Source organism: Ambystoma mexicanum, chromosome 2p (genome assembly GCF_040938575.1).
Source record: "Ambystoma mexicanum isolate Mex_15411 chromosome 2p, UKY_AmexF1_1, whole genome shotgun sequence".
In the NCBI taxonomy this organism is placed as follows: Eukaryota; Metazoa; Chordata; class Amphibia; order Caudata; family Ambystomatidae; genus Ambystoma; species Ambystoma mexicanum.
This window is the reverse complement of record NC_090923.1, coordinates 1,382,052,530-1,382,070,443: the sequence shown is the minus strand read 5'-3', so window position 1 is coordinate 1,382,070,443 and position 17,914 is coordinate 1,382,052,530. Positions and strand designations below refer to the sequence as shown.

The 17,914-nt window shown below is 45.0% G+C and overlaps 1 protein-coding gene across 1 annotated transcript in view; it reads right to left on the bottom strand.

Annotated features, from left to right (window-relative positions):
• The window catches only part of KIF9 (kinesin family member 9), a 1,188,236-nt gene that overhangs the window by 875,014 nt on the left and 295,308 nt on the right, over positions 1–17,914 (bottom strand). Inside the window, exon 6 of the mRNA XM_069645790.1 lies at positions 1,988–2,071. Within this exon, the coding sequence (XP_069501891.1) occupies positions 1,988–2,071 (84 nt within the window). The remainder of the gene's footprint in view (positions 1–1,987; positions 2,072–17,914) is intronic.

Below are 17,914 nucleotides of genomic sequence, written 5' to 3'. Positions count from 1 at the left end.
TCAATCCTCTCTCCACAAACCCTGATTGTAATCGTGCTTCTCTTAGGTCTCTCCATGAGCTCTGGATCGCTCACATTTACCCTTAGGTCTTTCCACCAACGCTGGTTCTCTCATGTTTCTTGAAGGTCTCTCCACAACCTCTGGTTGACACAGAATTCTCTTAGTGATAATGGGTAATTATCCCCCCTTTGCTCAGGGTCATTTTTAGGTAGTCCATATTGTCTCCCTTCTGCCAGGGGCTCTTCTTAATTTGCCCCTAAGGAAGTGTCCAGTCCTCTGGCCTTCCTTCTACTGTCAGTTTTTGTCTGCTAGGTTCTCTTCCCAATGAACCACAAGCTTTTGTGGTATGACTGCTGGCCTACCCATGCCAGAGTAACCCTCTGGCGTGGATATCAGGTAAACTACCTATTCGCCGGTAGCAGTCTCCCAAGTACTTCTGCTTCTTCAAAGGCTTTGCTACATTCTGGCTTTTTACAGCCTCTTTCTCAGTGCTGTGTGGGTGGCTGTCTTTCTAAGCCGACCTTGGATTGGCCTGTGCAGTGAGTAGCTTGTTTTAAATTTCCTGGTTGATCTTTCATATCCTGAAATCTTATTTGAAATGTTGCCTTATTAGTATTTCTCTTTTGATACATGTTCGGGCTTATTTGATAAATAGAATGTCCAACAACTGGTCTGAGCCTTGAAATGTCATCTGGGCCATCATCGCCATTTATGTGTGGGATCTGTTCCTTGTTCTCCTGGTGGATCTGAAGGTACAATACTTTACTGGTGTTCTCCCAGAGTAAATCCTGTCTGAGTTCAGCGTTCTGACAAACTCTGGCGGTTCGCCTTTCCTTTAGCATTCAAGACTGTTAAAAGGTTACTGTTAGATTAAACTCCAAAATAATAATGACATGTTCTCTGCGCTTTGGGATTCTAATGTATTTCTTGTATTAGAGTTTACGATACATTTGCCATCTTCTCTAATGTTAGAGCTTGACCATTCTGGGGAATGTTAGGACTTGTAGTCCCAAATCATCTATTAAGGTAATTATAGATCCGGATGGATTAAGGGAACACTATGACTCTGAGGGGAGGGCAATCCCACGCCATCACACTCCATCCAACCTCTGGGAGGCACATCAGGTAGCAGCCCGACCAACCAGTCCCCTGTGGCTTGGCTCCTTCATAATAAAGGATATGGAGTTCCTTCCAACTCACCACATTCCTTTGTTCAAAATTCTTCTTCTGGTAAACACTTAAGGTCTACCTAAAAAAACGTTTTTTTAAAGTATCTGAAAAACATTTTCTTTTTAAAGGAAGACCTACCACTGTTGCTATTTACCTGGGGTATACAGTGAGGTTTCTAGGCGTGGAATGAGTTTGGACTTGGAGATCAAGTAAGTGAGAAAGAACGGGCCCCTGGATAGTTAGTAACATGCAGAGCCAACTTTTCCCTATGTCAGAGGGCTGCCACCGGTCTCTGTACTCCTAGCACTGTAAGGTATTACCTCTGCTGGGGAATGGGACCAAACCCTAGTGGGCTACTGTGCTCAGGGAGGTCCTCTTCATCCTGGAGTCATTAACAGGCCTCCTGGTAAGATCCACTGCCTGAATTGAGCCGCAATGTCTTTCAAAAGGGGGGAAAATGAAAGAACAGAATTTTGGAAAACCTATGATTCATAAAGGGAGTAACAGTCTAGAGAAAGAGCCAGGTTAAAAGAGGAGATTGTGTTTGGTCTCTCAGACATACGATAGGGGAATTTGCACACTAGATTGGTCTGGGGCTTTTTCACTCTGAATTTCTGCTTATCTATGTGGAATTTCTTTCATGGTCTCTGCAACTGCTTAACCTGGCTTGTTTGTAATTTTCCGTTTCTGATTTCTTACTCTACAAAATACCTCAAACATAAACTTATGTTAGAGAAAATTCAATCATCATGTCTTTTTCTAACTTTAAAAGCATTTTAGTATGTCATTAAGGAATCTCATTGTGCACTGTACTTACCTCAAGGTGTATAGTAAAAATGCAGTGGGATCTGGAAGAGTTTTTATTCAACATATGGGTTGCTATTATCCTGTTGGTCTCACCCTGAGAAAGGATACAAAGAAAAGTTATGGTATTATCCACATTTAAATGACATATTGCAAGGTACGTATACAATTGAAATAATAGAATAGAGCTTTTTGGAGAGAAACAAACAAACCTTTGGAAATCAGTGTAGCATTCACCACTAAAAGAGGGCAACTCCAACCTTTGCACATTCAAATCCTCACATGCCCACACAGCCTCCCATTCTTCTAAGGGTGATGAAATGAGTACCATTAAATTGGGTAATGATAGAAGCTATTATTTCAGCTGTCCAAATTCTGAGGAATATGGCATCTGAAACAGCATAAACACCTGCTATTATTATTATCCTGCACAGATCCTTACAGAGCTTGTAATAACCTAAAATAGAGAAAAATACTTACATGACATATGTAAATACCCAACATGAGTATATTTCTCAGATTCAACACCTTTAAATACGTACAAGCTTTGAATGCTTGCCAGAGAGGGACCCAGTGCTTTTGATCACTGGTAATGTGTTAATGACGGATAGTACTGTGAGAAACCTGAAGGTGTCTCACTTGCTAGTCCCCAGGGATCGGTCATCCAGGTAGCTAGGACATGGCCATCGATATTGGATCCAGTTCCTGGAGGTGGACAAGTGCAGGAGGATCACCTGGATGAGGGGTCCTCTGTGAGTGGAAAGGTGACACCGGCGGGTGAGACGCGGTATACCCCTTCTTATAACACCTTTTCCACATCCCACCACGTAGGATACTCAGAAACTCTACCCCCCCCCCCCTTTCAAACACAAACACTTTCGCACACCACGAAAGACAATGGACTAACACCAGGGCCCTTTACCTGACAGGTCCCAACACAAGGGTCAGGCAAAGTCAGGCAATTGACCAGAACCACACACACCTGACAGCCCTTTCCCTTGCCCACAGGGATAAATGGTGGAGCACGAGAGCACACTATGAGCAAGGCAAACCGCACAACAAGACAGCTATGCCAGGGCGGCGGTTCAAGAGCAGAAGAAAGGCGGTGAGAATCGAAGGGGCAACAAGGAGAGAAGCCACCTTGCCCTTTTTTCGACCACGACCCATGAAACCTCTGTGAGAGAAATCATAAGACTGAACAATAGCCAATGTGTGTTGCAGCAGATGTCACACAGAGCCCTCCTACACTGATAATAAGGACAGGGAGAGACTCTTGCTACCATGGTACCGTCCTTGACTCCAGGGACAAGAAAAGCCAAGTGGTTCATCACAGCCGGTGGAAGTCGGGAGTCGAAGAGAGAACCAATACAAAACCGAACAAAACCGAACTGTGATGAACGAAAGTTGAAAATGGCGAATTAAGGAGAAAACCAGCTGCAGAGGGGTCCAGCACCACGTGGGTGCTCACTCGATAGACTCTGGTTTCCCTATTGCTGAAACTACTGATACCAAAAGGCCTTAGGCGAGCCGCAAGGACAACTTCACAGTTCAAAGTGGTCATACAGGGGTCATAGAGGGGTCTCGCAAAACCCTCTGTCCAGTCGAAAGTCTTTGACCAGCACGTAATTGGAAAGCTAAGGGAAATTAATCCTGCATAGTGAGAAAATAGAAAGAACTGTGTGGTTGACAAACGTAAAGCCGGCTGAGGAATGCCTGCGGAGCGAAGCATGAAGCCCCAATGAATATTGTGTTGACCAGAGTGTACCCAACGGAAGGATTTCCACAGGGGATTGTTTAGCAAGACATTAACACTTGTGAATGCAAAAGGAGAAATCTTTTGGAATAAAAACCGTAGTGAACCCAACGGAGAGAGGCTAACATTCGAAAAGGGTCTGAGCCTGGAAAAGTGGGATCCAAGGGTGAAAAGCCTTTACCCAACAACTTGTGAATACAGCAGGTGAAATCTTGTGAATAAAAGCCATAGTGAACACGACGGAGGGAGGTTGACATTCGAGAGGGATCTAAGCCCGGAAGAGGGGGATACAGGGGTGAAAAGTTATCACCCAACGTACATACAGAAAGGACATTTTGTGTTGTTATTCTGAACCCATCAGGTCCTCAGAGGCAAGAGACTTTTCTGTCGAAAAGAAACTTAACCACCGAAGATCCTGATACCTGGGAATGGAACTGTAGTCTCATGCTGGGAAAGCTGGAGAGTGTGCTGTGCACATGAGTCCCACCTTGTCCCGTGCTCAAAACGTGAGGAAAGGCAACCCCTGGCTATAGCATCCTGACTTATCATTTGTGAACACTTCTTTCTTTCTTGTGAACATTATCCCACATTCTTTTGCATTTAGTTGTAATGATTGGCAATAGTTTTTCTTTAGTATAGGCCCTTTTATTTGACAAGACACCACTAGGACTGCCTTATTATGATTTGATGGTCGTAGCTTGCTCCCATCTTAGATTTAGGTTTAGATTAGGTGTTTTTCCAAACTACCTATACAGTTTAATAAACACCCTTGAACTACGATCAAATGTGTCTGTCTTTACTGTTACCACCATGAGTTCCTTATAGTACATAGCTTTAAATTGTTCTAAAGAAGAGTACGAGGTGTCCTCCATCCTGGGCTCCCGGGTCTGCAGGGGGCGCTTGCAATATCTGGTTGATTGGGTCGGTTATGGTCCGGAGGAGCGCTCTTGGGTCCCTGCTATTGATGTCCACGCTCCCCGGTTGGTGGCTCGCTTCCACCGGGATCACCCTTCCTGCCCACGGGGTCTTGGGCCTTTGGGGGGGGGGGTTCTGTCACGATCCCTTCCACGCACACACCAATACATCATGTGGTCCCCAAGGCGCTCCCCCACCCCGTCTCACTCTTCCCTTTCTCCCCCCCTTCTCTGTGACTCACGTGGACTTTCACACGCTTTGCGAGCACACCCGCGCCTGGTCCGTAACAGGACTGCTGTCAGGCTACGGCCGTTTCTTCATTGGCAATTACCTGGGCGCCTAGGATCGCGAAGGGCTAGCATTGAGCTTCCGCGTCGCGGGACTGTAAGGTCACGTGACGCTCTTGCCCGATCACGTGACTCAGCCGCGCATCACGTGATCAGAAGCGCAAGTACTTAAACACGGAAACCCAGGTACTCGTTGCTTCACAGCTGTGCTCTGCATCCTGTTTGGCGTTACGTACCTTTGGATCACTGACTGCTCACGGAATCGACCTGGCTTGCTCTACTGGACTCTTCTTGGATCTACCCCTTTGGATTTGTTTGCATAGTGATATCCGGCTCTTGACCACGGACTGTTATTGGATTGCCTCCTGGATCTCCCTCTTGCACCTTGGCTCTTTGGACTTCTTGTCTCATAGCTCCACAGTTCCTGCTGACAGGCGAACAACTGAGGACTACTCCTCTTGGGGTACTTCAGTCCACGTGGGTCCCGGACCTCTCCACTAGGTTCACTACCTCTTCCTTGACCCTGATTGATAAGACCTTTCCGTTTTTCCTAAACACTGTGGTTACTGTTTATTGCTTGGTACTTAATCCGCATTTTCTTGCAGCAGCGTGGGCTCCCAGAGGTTCGCGGTCCCGGACTTGAACATCTTCGCCTGTGGCCTCAACGGCTGCACAGAGAGTGGCTTTAGGTTCTCTCTGTGCGGCATTTGGGGACGGAGGCCTCTTCTGCCTACACGACACTCAAGTCACAACAAATACCCAACAGAGACTTTCGAATGAGCATGCATGTGGTGTCGGACCACTCTGTCTATGGTATCATATCTTGGCTACAAAGTTCAAACGCTCTTCTGCATTTAAATCATTTTTGCGTTGCTCGTCACATATGCTTCATACACTTCTCTTCAGTATTCACAATACAATGTTGCCGCTGGTAACCTTGGCTTCAACACAGACCGGTCTGGTATCAGTCTCCCCAACTCACCGGCTGTGCTGACTTCACCGGCGCAGCTTTGTTGTAGGAGACAACGACCACGTCAGTCCAGAAAAACCAAACACCCCTTGAGGGTCCAGAAATGAATGATAATTGGTTGGCCGAAGACCAACCGCCTCATTTACAGTGTAAGAATATAAATATTCATTAGTCATTAGTTATTACGTAGCTATTAGTTCAACTAGAGTGAAGCCATTTTAAGATGACCAGAATCGCCATTTTGTTTTCTCTCTCTGCTCTCCCTAATGTTGCTACTTTGCCTCATGTAAAACTGCTTTGCTGTAGATGTTATTTCGCTTCAATGGTCCAAGGCTAAGAAATATGTTGAAAACATTACACTGGAGAGCCAGACAGAAATGCCCGATTCCCTCCCTCACATATCCTTGAAGACAGGGAGCAAGGCATTTAATCAGTACACGAATGCCAGCGATTCTCCTGAAAGAATAGCAATGTACGAAACTAGCATTTAAAGAGTTGAATTATGATCTTCTTTATGGCCCCCCCTTTCTGAGCCCAGTGAGGCTCCGGAGAGCAGGCTGACTTCTAGAGCGAGAATCGAAACTTAGAGATAGAGAGGTCTAGTATGTGCCAGTCACCTACGCGCAGCTTGCCCATGAAAAACAGAAACGCTGCATTCTCGCAAACAAAGAATGGTGCCTGTAAAACTGGAGATTGCAAACTGTTACTAAATATGGTGGTCTAAGGTGTCATATTTGTCACAATGGTCAATAATCGCCTCTAATTCAAAAGGAAATGAATTGAGGGCGGCATCAAATGTGTCATTACTCATTGTAGGATGCTCCGTTTGTATATATGTAACTGATGTATGTTTCACACTTCTTGCGTCCCCCGAGGTCTGTTAGACACACGTCGCAGGGCGTGGGACCACTTGGCTAACTGGGACTATTTTGTATTGCAATAAACCCTAGATTTTGGGAACAGAACCTTGTGTCTGGTGTATCTATTCGTGTGTGGTGACTGTGCCTTGTTTCCACATCCGAGGGTCCCTCAGGAGCCCCTTCAAGATGGCGCCCGAATAGGGACCCTCCGCCACTTGTTCCATCGTGTACGTTGCAAAATAAGGAAGGCGGTAAGAACGGTGAGGACGGGAGCGATCGAGCCGGGATCAAGAGGTGTTCGGGGCGCCCCTGCGAAAGCGATGAGAGACTCCTTTGCAGATCTGCTCACAGCTGATCCCTGATCGATGCCCCTGGCCAGTGAACAAGGAGGCGAGGGTCCCGAAACGAGGCAGAGCTGAGATACGCAGACACAACGTCATTGGTTGCGTCAGTATACGGACGAATTGTGTCTTGAAAAGACAAATTGATTGATCAGGTGAGTCGTGCCCCGATTCTTAAGTAATCCTGATATTGGTTGAGAGTTGATTTTGCAAAATCAAACACCCAGAGTAAGTTTGATTAGCCAAGGGTAAGGTTAAAACATGCCTGGGGTATTGTCCACCTTTGCGGGATTTTTCTGCTGCAGTGAACAATCTTTGGAAACTGGCCAGGAAGCACCTCCGGGAGGAACGCCGGCTTATGATATGTACATAAAGTATGGTATGGGAGCGATAATGTTTTGTGAAACTTGGCATAAGCAAACCAGAAAACAGGAAAATCTTCAGTGGCCGAGGGATGGGAGTTTTGAGATGGAACGTATAGATAACCTGGAAAAAGTGTTGATAAATAAGAGAACACACCCTGGAGCACTTGATATCCTTAGGGACTGGAGGAGGGAAGCAATGCTCCGATTTAGAAGTAGAGAGAAACATGCGCGCAGGCATAAGTCAAAGACGGAGAAAGCTGAGGAGGAGGAGGAGTGGAGTAATAGCTTGAGGAAGACAAGACGGCACAATGAATTAAACATAGAAAAAATATATCCACAAAGAGAGCTACACTCATCGGACAAATTAATAAACAGAATCTTAACTGGAACAAAACAGGGCCCGAGGAGTGTAACTAAAAAGACTACAGCAGTAGCTGCCGCTCAAACCCCTCCCATTGCTCAGCCCCTCCCAACACCAGCACAGCCACAGGCTACATCAGACACTGCACTGCCCACTAGCCAGCCAGCCCTGAGTGTTTGGCAATTACCACAGCCCCAGCAGACAGATCCCACTCTCACTGCCCCCTCTGCACCTCCTGATCAAGAGGGTGCCACTGTCCCGACTGCCCCTCCCATGAGTGGAATTGAGCAGAATGAATGTACGAGAGTAACTCGCAGCGTGATCAGTAAGGAGAGAAAGCGTGAGCTGCAAGAACAGGCGGAAATGTATATAGACGATAATGATGAGGCATCCACGCTAGCGTCCCTCTATGACTTCAGAAGAAACAACGAAAGACAGGTATTGTTGGAATGCATGGGGGAATATTTGTCAGGACAATGGAAAAAGTTAATTGGGAAGTTACCACCGCAACGATTGTTAGATTTGAATGCATTAGCCCGTTGTACAGGGAGAGATGAAGAAATAGAAGAGCATGTGAAGCGACTTTTTGAAATAAAGAATTAATTGGATGAAGAGTATTCTGAAGTACTTGCCACACAGGGGAATAAGAGAAAGAATATTGAGAGGGGTAGAAAGCAGCGATTTACGTCACCAGCAGCGCAAATTAGTGCAGAGCTAAAAGTATGCATACGGAAGGCACAAAAATTGATTTCATATCCCAGTATTCCCACAATGGAAATACATGGAATATTTGATGAATACACTTTAGCAATGAAAAGGAGAGTGTTACAAACAATGGTTGAATATTTGATAAACAAAGATATAAGCGAGGAGAAGGTGAGCCCTCCTGAACTGTTGGTGGTATATAAGAGAGCGATGGAACGGGGAACAGGAGAGACTGCCTTATCCCTCGACTTGGGAATATTGTTGCATATGAGAGAGGGGGGAGGAATAGCGAGTGTGGCTTTCCCCATGAGAGAAGTGCCCTCTACCTTTGTACCGAAGGTAGAGACTCCCGCAGTAGGCAGTGCGCCACCTGTGGTAATCCCAGCACATTACACAGCCCAATATGTGCACGTTCCCTTCTCTAGAGAGGAAGTGAATAATATAAAACAGACAATACCTGACATACGGAAAAATCCATTGGGTTTTTATAAAGAAGTGGAGTCTTTATTGCAATCTTCAGTGTTCACGATGGGTGATATAGATCTAATATTCCTGTAATTTTGCCAGCGGACATATGGAAACGAATAAGAAAGGTAGATGATGAGACAGCTTATGGCGCCACGTGGGCGAATTTAATACTGGAAGATAAAAATAAAGCAGTGGGTGCACAGCCAGGGGCGAATATGTTAGCATTAGCAGCACGAATAGTACAGAAGTTAAAAGAATTGGTCCAAGAGAAAAGAATTCAATGGGACAAAATGACAGCGTGTGTTCAAAGTAAAGACGAGTTGTCCACAGATTATTTCAACAGATTCGAAGAGATATTTACAGATTTCAGTGGGCAGGATGTGAGTACGGAAGCAGGGAAAAGGCTATTTGTGGATAAATATGTGAGGGGATTAATACTTCCGATTCAAAATTTGATAATGACTTCAGAAAGTGCATGGCAAGCAAAAACGCTAGGAGAAGTATTACATATGGCCCAATATTATGAGAACCGGGTAAATACTGAGAAGGAAAGAGAAGCAAAGGATAGAACAAACTTCAAAACACGGGTGTTACTCCAGCAGATAGCAGGACACCACAGGGGACGGGGAAATGCACAGAGTAGGGGAAATTCGAATATGCATGGAGGGCCTTTGGGATTAAATCAATGTGCATACTGCAGAGAGGAAGGACACTGGCGGGCACAATGTCCGCATTTGCAAAATAGAGGCGGATATAGTCACAGAGGGCACATGGGAACAAATGGTCATAACAGAAATCATATGCAGCAGCATCAGAATGATCAAGGGAATGGTGCACAGAATCAAGGCCAGGCTTGGAATCAAATTACGCAAAGTCAAAATCAGCAGGTTGTACAAACGGGAAATAGAGGGAGAAGGGGAACATTTTTGATAACCAGACAGGTGCATATATAATAACAGTGGAGACTACACATTGGATGATGTGTTATTACCCCAATAGGACAGCCCAGGACAGGGGTCGGAACCGGTGTCAATTCCCATGAATCAGAAAGGACCCTACGTAGAGATGAAAATCGGGAATGAAGAGCATAGATTCCTCGTAGACACGGGGGCACAAAAGGGCTCGATAGATCATCACTTGGTTCCAGACATACCTCTGTCAGGGCGACAAAATATCTCAGTAGGGTTCGCAGGTACCCCATTAATCAACCCCAAGTCCAAATCAGTGGCAGTGACAATAGGGCCTTTTACTGAACATTGTCCATTTCTTTTAACAGAGCATTGTGGGGAGAATCTTTTAGGATTGAATCTATTGAAAAAACTAAGCGCAGTTATTCATTGTACACCACATGGGGTATTTTTGACTATTTCTCCCCAGACTACGCCGACTTCTGAATTTATGACAGAACCTTTAACAGGGGAATTGAGTAAGGTACCAGCTTGCATTTGGGCCGTGAATGACAATGATGTGGGATGTTTGAAAATAGAACCAGTAAAAATAACATTAAAAGAAGGAATAACGTTACGACATATTCCACAGTATAAAATTTCAGCAGAAGGAGAAAAAGGATTGAAAAGTATTGTTTCTGATTTGGTGAAATTGGGAGTGATTGAAGAGATTACAGGTAGTGTATGTAACAGCCCCATTCTTCCCGTTTACAAGAAAGGGGGTAATGAGGTACCGTACCGTTTCATAATTGATCTCCGTGCACTGAACCAAGTGGTAGATCCCCAATTCCCGTTAGTGCCAGACGTCACTACGATTTTGACAATGATCCCTGCTTCGCCAGAATACTTTAGTGTTATTGATTTGAAAAACACTTTCTTCAGCATTCCAGTACACAAAGAAAGCAGGTATTTATTTGCCTTCACATTAGGAGGACGATCATGCAGATTCACACGCATTCCACAAGGCTATACTGAAAGCCCGAGCATATACAGTAGAGCGTTGAAAGAACAGTTGGACATGTTAGAATTACCAGCAGACTGTGTATTGTTACAATATATTGACGGTTTACTAATCGCTGCTGACACGGAGGAGATATGTAAAAAAGGTACTGTTCTATTATTGACTCATTGGCCATTAAGCAAGCCTAAAGAAATTCCAGTACTGTCAGAAAGAAGTAGCTTATTTGGGTTACCTACTCTCAAGATTAACACCAGAGAGAATAAAGAGTATTTCTGGTCTGCCTAGTCCAACAACACAGAAAGGTGTGAGAGCGATAATAGGGATGGCTTCTTATTGCCGTCAATGGGTTATGAACTTCGCTTTAATTGTGAAACCAATGGTGGAATTAACAAAAAAGGATGCTGTGATGCCTATGCAGTGGAATGAAGAATGTCAGAAAGCATTTGATTCGCTAAAAACCATTTTGAGTTCTGCTCCAGTTTTGGACACACCGAATTATGAAAAGGTTTTTAGGCTATTTGTGCATGAGAACGAAGGATGCGCATTGACTGTCTTAACACAGATACAAGGTGGAAGAAATAGGCTGTGCAGCTATTTTTCGTCTGCGCTGGACCTTGTAGCGCGCGCACTACCACAATGTTTGCGAGCTGTTGCAGCGGCTGCTGCGTCAGTGAAACAAACAGAAGGGATGGTTTTGGGGCACACCTTAATTTTGATGGTGCCACATGCCATAGATGTTCCACTCAATAGAACACAGACGCAACACCTCACCTCTGCTAGATTGACTAAATATGAAATTGTATTGTTCGCGGCCAACATCCAAATTATGAGGTGTAGCGCTTTGAATCCAGCAGAATTAATGCCAATACCCGGGGAAAACAGTGGTGGGACTGAATTGCCTCCCTATGATTGCCTAATGGTTAGTGAGGAAGAAAAAAAAGGGAGAATTGATTTGAGTGACACACCACTAAAAGAACCAGATGGAAAACTGTTTTGTGACGGCTCCTGTTTTAAACTACCTGACGGCACATCAACATATGCTGTTACGACATTAAAAAGTGTTGTGGAGAGTAAAAGAATTCCTTATAACTCCGCCCAAGCAGCAGAGATAATTGCTTTAACAAGAGCTTGTGAAATTTCGGAGAACTTGAGCGTAAATATCTATACTGATAGCCAGTACGCCTTAGGCGTAGTTCATAATTTTGGCCGATTATGGGCCGAGAGAGGTTTCTTAACATCCCATGGGGCTAGAATTCAACATGGGCCTCTGATTGTGCGATTACTGTCTGCACTTATGTGTCCAAAACACCTGGCAATAGTGAAATGCGAGGCGCATAAAAAAGTAACATGTAAAGTGGGAGAAGGAAACGCATTTGCAGACAAGATTGCGAAACAGACTGCTACTGATTTGAGTACAAAAATGTTGACAGTACAATCGGAGGAAGTGCCCTGCATGATAGAAAATGGAACTGTGACTGTTAAGGAAATGCAGGCGGAAGCTACTGCCGATGAAATACAGGGATGGGCCAAGGATTCTGTAGAACTGGATTTGGAGGGTTGCTGGGTGAACAAAAAAAATGGGAGTTGGATGTTGCCAAATGCTTATGTAAACGCAATGGTCACAAAAGCTCACAGTCCCACACACATTTGTGCGAAGAAAATAGTCCAACATTTAGCCACGGTCTGGGAAAATCCACTCATAAAAAAGAATGCCGAGAGGCTGGTGCAAAACTGCATCACGTGCCCACAGCACAATGTGGGAAAAGGAACAATGACTCCAACAGGAAGTTTTGGACCTCCCTCTATGCCATTCGAAGTGATTCACTTTGACTTCATAGAGATGGAGAGATGCCAAAATCTGAAATACGTTCTGGTGATCATATGTGCATTTAGCAAATGGGTGGAAGCATATCCCTTGAAATATTGCACAGCCATGAGCACGGCAAAGGTAATGTTAAAAGAGTATTTCTCTCGCTTTGGTCTGCCCCGTGTCATATGGTCGGACAATGGTCCGCACTTTGTAGGTGCAGTGATAATGCAGATTTGTGCAGGATTACAGATCAATAAACGATTCCATTGTTCGAGACATCCGAGTTCGGCCGATCTTATTGAACGGCATAATGGAATTTTGAAATCCAAAATCAGTAAGATCTGTGCAGGTAGCAAATTAAGCTGGGTAGATGCATTACCAATAGCGTTACTGTGCATGCGAACGTCAGTGCAGGCCAGAACTGGGCTCTCCCCCTATGAGATTATAATGGGGAGACCGGCGAATGTGTGGTGCACACCTCAGCCTAAAAGAATGAGAGAGGTAGAATACCCTGTACTCAGCATTTACTGTAATTTGTTAGTAAAAAAACTGCGTTTGATTCATCAGCAGGTGCAGGAGGCATTACCGGTGCAGTATACTGGCCCAGGACATGCATTAGAGCCCGGAGCCTGGGTGCTCATCAGAAATTATGAGCGGAAAACATTTCTGGCACCCAGGTGGCGTGGGCCATACCAGGTACTTTTAACCATGCAGACAGCATTGCGCGTGGATGGACGCAAGGCGTGGATTCATGCCACGCACGCCAAGAAAGTCCCATCGCCATTCGACACGTCAACTGATCGGGACAAAGACCAGAAAGAGATAGCAGCGGTTCCAGAAACGAAAAATGCCATTGCCAGTCCCTTGCCACAGAAACTGCCTGATCCTGAAACAAAGCCTGATGAAATTGCCATAAAAACGGAAGAGCAAAGAGTGCCTCAACGTTGTCCAGCAGATTCTACATCTCTGCTGGCCGACATCAAGCGCATACCTCTGTGGCGCCCACCATCTTCTGTTGCGCCACAGCCTGCATTGTCGCCTGGGCACCCATCATCATCTGCCATTGTGCCCCAGGCTGACTCCAAGCTCGAGACCGGAAGTGCACCTGCACTATTTGTTGATCACACGGTACCAGGATCAAATCGGTACAACCTGCGGAGCAGAAAGAAGGAGTGATCACATTTTTCATCTCTTGGTGAATTTCTCACTTCTGTTTCCTATTTTCGGATGAAGTGGGAACCAGAGGCCTAGAGGAGGGTGGCGTAAGAGTTGTGCAAGTTAGGTGCTAAATCCATGTGTCAGAACCCGAATGAACAAGCGGGGTGCACATGGTACAAAGGAAGCTGCTCTGAAATTCTAGAGCAATGTGCAAAATGCACGGAGGCCTTGCCAGATGAATAGGCAATCCAGGCAGATAGCAAACTGGCAAAGAAAAAAAAACTGTAGACATTGATTGAACTGTTTCAACATCCTGGGAAGCACATGAACAAGAGATATTCACGACGAGCACAGCGGAAGAAGAAGGACGAGAGAAGAAATGGCGGAACAGCAAATGCCCCCTCTTGCACCAATGCTGATGGAGAGTTAAACGTAGTACATAATAAGGTGAAAAAGGGACATAGCAAAATCATTCATACCATTTTGGGGCCAGGCGATAAACTCTTATAACATAAGACGACTGTCTAGGATATTAGAAGAAACAATAAATGAAACCACTGATATATTATATAATATGACTCTTGAAGAAAAAGGAATTAGATTAATGTCACTACAATATAGAATGGCCCTTGATATAATTTTAGTTGATCGCGGCAGTGTTTGCAAAATCGTGGGATCAGCGTGTTGCGTATTTGTAAGCGACTCCTCCCCCACGATTTTTGAGGCGATAAGAAAATTGCATGTGTTAAGTTCTGATCTTCACCCCCCTGAAGGCGGTTGGGAATTGAACATAAGCTCCTGGTTCTGGGAAGTGTTGCGATCCTGGGGATGGAAACTATTTGCAATCCTAGTAGCAATCCTAGGAATATTCGTGATATGTTGTTGTTGCATACATTGTCTCCCCATAATATGTACTGAAATTAGCGAAGAGTGTGTACAAATGATGAAATGAAAAAACATTACTAAACCAAGCACTCGCCATAGTAACGAATTTGAAACCATTAAAGAATTCATGGCAATTGATATTGATAATAATAACGAGGAGACAACAAGTGTACATGAGTCCGAATTTGAATCAGATTCAGAATCTAATCCAAATACTTGGTCGGAAGAGGATGCAATGTATGGATGAGACGTTTGGCTTCCGACCAAGAGGAGGGTTTGTCAGTCCAGAAAAACCAAACACCCCTTGATGGTCCGGAAATGAATGATAATTGGTTGGCCGAAGATCAACCGCCTCATTTACAGTGTAAGAATATAAATATTCATTAGTCATTAGTTATTACGTAGCTATTGGTTCAACTAGAGTGAAGCCATTTTAAGATGACCAGAATCGCCATTTTGTTTTCTCTCTCTGCTCTCTCTAACGTTGTCACTTTGCCTCATGTAAAACTGCTTTGCTGTGGATATTATTTCGCTTCAATGGTCCAAAGCTAAGAAACATGTTGAAACATTACACTGGAGAGCCATACAGAAATGCCCGATTCCCTCCCTCACATATCCTTGAAGACAGGGAGCAAGGCATTTAATCAGTACACGAATGCCAGCGAGTCTCCTGAAAGAATAGCAATGTACGACACTAGCATTTAAAGAGTTGAATTATGATCTTCTTTACGGCCACCCTTTCTGAGCCCAGTGAGGCCCCGGAGAGCGGGCTGACTTCTAGAGCCAGAATCGAAACTTAGAGATGGAGAGGTCTGGTATGTGCCAGTCTCCTACACGCAGCTTGCCCATGAAAAACAGAAACGCTGTGTTCTCGCAAACAAAGAATGGTGTCTGTAAAACTGGAGATTGCAAACTGTTACTAAATATGGTGGTCTAAGGTGTCATATTTGTCACGAGAGTCAATCATCGCCTCTAATTCAAAGGGAAATGAATTAAGGGCGGCATCAAATGTGTCATTACTGATTGTAGGATGCTCCGTTTGTATATATATATGTAACTGATGTATGTTTCACACTTCTTGTGTCCCCCGAGGTCTGTTAGACACACGTCGCGGGGCGTGGGACCACTTGGCCAACTGGGACTATTTTGTATTGCAATAAACCCTAAATTTTGGGAACAGAACCTTGTGTCTGGCGTATCTATTCATGTGTGGTGACTGTGCCATGTTTCCATATCCGAGGGTCCCTCAGGGTCCCCTTCACGTTGCTCGCCACATATGCTTCATACACTCTTCTCTTCAGTATTCACAATACAATGTTGCCGCTGGTAACCTTGGCTTCAACACAGACCGGTCTGGTATCAGTCTCCCCAACTCACCGGCTGTGCTGACTTCACCGGCGCGGCTTTGTTGTAGGAGCCAACGATCACGTTGAGTACCACGGCGGCGAACGATCCTCTGCGCCTTCACTATCGATGAGGGAGAGCCCTGGCTACCTTTCACATATAATGCAGGTTTCTTCAGCTTTGATTCAGGTCTTACATTTTTTATTCTTGAAGGCTCATGAAAGTAACAGTCTTTCTCTGAAAAGATCAAGGGCACTTCCTTTCTTGCAAGACTCTTCGGTCTTGCCGGCTTTCTCCTTGTATTAAACTGTCATCTTGCAACTGCTGCTTCCTCGTGTGCTTTGTCTTGCTCAGAGTGTGCTTTCATGCTCCGCCTTTTATCCGTGTGGCGAAGTGTGATGGCGGTCAGGTGTGTGTAATGTTCAGTAATTGCCTGACCATGCCTGATCTTTGTATTGCGACATGTCAGGTAAACGGCTTGGGTGTTATTTTGTTTTCTCTCACAGTTAGCTGTCCGTGAGAAAGTGTTTGTGTTGGAAAAGGGCGGGGGGAGGGATGGTGAGTTCCTAAGTATCCTACCTGGTAGGATGGGGTAAAGGGGATACCATGTCTCGCCATCCGGTGTCCCCCTTCCAATCCCTCACCCAGGTGATCCTCCCACACTGTTCTACCCCCAGGAACAGGATCTAAAACCAATGGCCATGTCCTGGCCACCTGGTTGACAGATCCCTAGGGACTAGCGGATGAGACACCTTCAGGTTTCTCACAAGACATAGGTGCGAACATAGGTGCAAACAAATGTGCACAACCGGGGTTGCGCATGATTCGGGGAACTTGCTTGAAGGGGGAACACTGATGACCTTCATGGAATGGGTGCAGACATTTCAAATGCCCAGAGGACAATTATTGAATTTCGCACAACTGACTAAGACCCTAGCAAGTAAATGGGAATCCATACCAAACTAACCCCCGATCACCCCAGTCCTGCAAACTCTACTGACTATGGGAGCAGATCAACACGCTATCACAAGACTATATGCGGCATTACAGGAGAGTGAGATGCTACCCTGTCTGAAGGTTAAAGAAAAATGGGAACAGGATATATGAGAGAGCATAGACAGGAAAGCAGGGACCAAAATATGCTTGAGAATTAGTGAAGTATCCAGAAACGCATGTTTTAAATTGATCCAATTCAATACTGTGCACTGGGTCTACATAACACCCCAGAAATTACACATGATAAACAAGGCAATTACGCATACATGCCCAAGATGTAAGGGGGAGTCTGCTGGCTTCTGGCACATAGTTGGACATGCCCAATAATAAAAGGCTATTGGCAGGCAGTGATCAGTAAGACGAACAGGTTACTGGAGAGGCAGTTGGAATTCACACCTCAGATTTGCCTATTGGTGGTGCTCCCTCCATTAGGGAATGCAGTTTTTCGGACATTGGTACAAACTGTAGTTATGTGGTGTTTTATGTGAAAGGCCCTGAAGAGTTGGTAATCACTGCTGAACCCCCAAACCCCCCCACCTTATGCCTATACATTTTGTATTAACTTTACCCCCCCACCCACATTACATATGCGAACAAATGGGGGTCAGACTTTTGGTACTCGGTCCTTTTAACCTCTGTCATTTTGGCCTAACCCGTTAAACCCACTGATTTTATCAATGACCAGAAGGCCCTAGATAATTTAGCTGCAAGCCCCCTGAGCTTTGCTTCAGAGTCATTCTGGTACATTAACAGTCTGATGTGATACAGCCAGTTTTTATATTTCCTTTTTTCTCTACAGGCTTCTTCTTGATCT